General features: G+C 43.4%; 1 protein-coding gene across 1 annotated transcript; it reads right to left on the bottom strand.

Moving 5' to 3' along the window:
• Positions 1-1,848: 1,848 nt before the first annotated feature.
• On the bottom strand, positions 1,849-2,633 carry LOC126101194 (saposin-like protein 11). The gene is made up of 2 exons (XM_049911890.1): positions 2,597-2,633; positions 1,849-2,522 (listed from the first exon to the last, which is right to left on the bottom strand). The coding sequence occupies exons 1-2, from the start codon at positions 2,631-2,633 to the stop codon at positions 1,849-1,851; spliced, it is 711 nt and encodes a 236-aa protein (XP_049767847.1).
• Positions 2,634-3,246: the final 613 nt, after the last annotated feature.

The following is a 3,246-nucleotide window of genomic DNA, read 5'->3' as shown; positions in this document are numbered from 1 at the left end:
AAGTTTTAAAATTTGGTGTCTGATCATTTTTCCGCAGCGTACAATTAAAAACCCGTCCCATTATTATGTTAGTTGGTAACTTGGGGTGGTAAAACGTCTAACACTGCGTCTTTTAAAAAGTCACTTCTACTCCGTATCCCGGTTGAGCCCCTTGGAGCATATATACTCAGTAGATTTAAAACATGTATTTGGACTGAAATGCCTCTGCTCGTTTCCAAACGAGTGATACCTTTGCTGGGGATGGCCTCTTTATATGAAAAATGGCTCTGATTTTAAAAATTGTTCAAATGGCTGTGAGCACTATGGGAGTTAACTTCTGAGGTCATCAGTCCCCTAGAAATTAGAACTACTTGAACCTTACTAACTTAAGGACATCACACACATCCATGCCCGAGGCAGGATTCGAACCTGCGACCGTAGCGGTCACGCGGTTCCAGACTGAAGCGCCTAGAACCGCACGGCCACACCGGCCGGCCTCTTTATATGACACTACTGTGCCGCTCTCAGTCCAGATATTATTAATTGTTTCATAACCGGTAACATTTGCGACTTTCAACATGATTACTAGTAGCAGTGCGACGGGAACACCTGTCACGTTTAGATAATTCTTTAGGCACTGTATCTTTATGTCGGATTGTTACCTCACTTGAGCATCTCGTAAACCGTGGCTTCTAGAGAAACTGTTTCTCCGTATACAATTAAACTTAATTATGTTACCTCCAAAAAGGTCTTATTTATTTTTTCTCTAGGACTAATATTTTCCACGTTGCAGGGGATGGAAAAATCGCAGTTTACTAAAAATATTTTTTTAAATCTTATAAAATTGAAATTTACTGCTAAATGGATTAAGAATAAATATTAAATGTGTGTACCACATCTAAGTGCAGTAGAACCATATTAAGGGATAAGATCTGTTCTAGGGGATGTAACAGGGTGGAAATGTGTGGTAGGAATTTAGAAGTGTGAGGGAAGCAAGGTCACGGGATTGTAATCATACACTTCCCTCCTTCATAGGTCAACGAAATTAAGAATGAGCAGTCAGTTCCCCATTCTCTCTGTCGCACTTCGTAACAAAAAGCCTCTATAGGGTGTTTCAGAAAGTTATACCGATGATTCTGCAACTCACCTTATGAATCTCTGGCTGTGCACACACATCCGGGGGGTAGGAGAGGGCAGGGGGTAGGGTGTAGGTGTTTTAAGTTCCACGAAGAGTGTTAACACTACATTGAATACAAATATGAGTTGCTAATAACGCAAACGCAAGACAGCCATATGGGCAAATTCTCCACAACTCTTTGCATACTGTTCTACATTGCAACCAAGTGAAACTGATTCTTAGTCACCTTGTACGGCAGTTGCAGCTTTCTTCCAGGAAAGGAGACTTCCTCCGCCATGAGGGCAATAGTGAGATATCCGCAAAGGCAGCTAAGCAGATCTCATTAAGTCAGCTGATTCTAATAAAACTCAGCAACACATCCAAAGGATAGGCTGTTAAAAATACCTATGAAAAGGTGCAAAGCATAATAGCTGTTTGATGGTAATTATTATTATGAAGTCATCATATATATTTACATGCGTCTGTATAGACAGAGACTAGGAGGGGAACGACATGACAAGAGATGGTAGCAAGACAAAAGAAAAAATGTTTGACTAACATATTTCCAGAGTTTTTAATATTTTAAGCTTACACAGTATGCAAGTCTCTTTTAATCATAAAGTAAAATATGATGTTCAAGTAGACAAAGTCCGTGAAAGTAATTCACAAAACAAACATGTATCTCTTCAAGGTGATGCAATGACAACGGAAGCCCTAGTAACAGATCCATACATGATAGATAAACTAGACATTCACTCATCAGCTACAGAATCATCTACGATGGGATCGTCGACGACAGGGACATCGACGACGGCGACGGGAACGTCGACGACGGAAACATTGACGATGGGAACATCGACGCAAAGAACATCGACGACAGAAATCTCGTGGAAGGTGAAAAATGAAACATCGACTACAGGAGCGTCGACGACGGGAACATCGACGACGGGAACATCAACGACGGTGACATCGACGACGGGAACGTCGACGACGGTAACATCGACGACGGAAACATCGACGACGGGAACATCGACGACAGGTACATCGACGACGGGAACGTCGACCACGGGCACATCGACGACGGGAACATCGACGACGGTGTCATCGACGACGGGAACATCGACGACGGGTATATCGACGACTGGTACATCGGCGACGGGTACATCGACGACGGGTACATCGACGACGGTGTCATCGACGACGGGAACATCGACGACGGGAACATCGACGACGGAAACGTCGACGATGGGAACATCGACGATGGGAACATCGACGACGGAAACGTCGACGATGGGAACGTCGACCACAGGAACATCGACGACGGGAACATCGACGACGGGAACATCGACGACGGGAACGTCGACGATGGGAACGTCGACGATGGAAACGACAAAATCATCAACAACAGAATCATCAACCACGCAGTCTACACAGGCACCAATAAAGAAAGGTAAATATCAGCGATCAGTAATTATGTTCGAAGTCGAAAGCACAGTGTACGATTTCCACATATCCGGTTTTGCTCCCTGCAGTACATCTATAAGGATGTTTCTGCGAAATCCTATTCTTCCACATAACCCAGCTTTCCCATTATTTATTTCCAACCTGCATCTCTTCTACTCTTGCCCTTTAGTGCTTGATCTGAGCATCCTTTTTGTGTAAATTCATGAGTATAGCTTTTATATCCAATTGATCAAAAGGTAGGATAAATATCATCGTAAATGAGCAAAGAACAGAATTTGAAGATTTTTAACCTTATTTCATCAATACGGTGGAACTGGCCCACGGTCAGGTGAGCAGTTACTGATTTGGGGCGAGTGAGATCCTTCTACTGTCAGCCTTTGCTCGCATCCTGAACAATATGCACACTGTCCACATGACTTCCTGACATTTTTTCGAGGACTTTCCTATGACTTCTCCGTCTGAACAAACACACGTGAGACTGGTTCTGATCTGTCTTCCTATCACAGTTGTGCAAGGACGCTTTGTGAGTGTTTTAGGAATTTGGTGTTGAACCTACGGCGTGTAAGATAGTATGATACCATCTCACACATGCAGAGTTCAGAAGAGTGCAGCAGTATAGACAGTGATGTAACCAGACAATGATCTCAATACTGGATCCACTACACTCCCTGTAAGGGGAACGTTAT

This window comes from Schistocerca cancellata, chromosome 9 (genome assembly GCF_023864275.1).
Source record: "Schistocerca cancellata isolate TAMUIC-IGC-003103 chromosome 9, iqSchCanc2.1, whole genome shotgun sequence".
In the NCBI taxonomy this organism is placed as follows: domain Eukaryota; kingdom Metazoa; phylum Arthropoda; class Insecta; order Orthoptera; family Acrididae; genus Schistocerca; species Schistocerca cancellata.
This window is presented reverse-complemented; position numbering and strand designations above follow the sequence as displayed.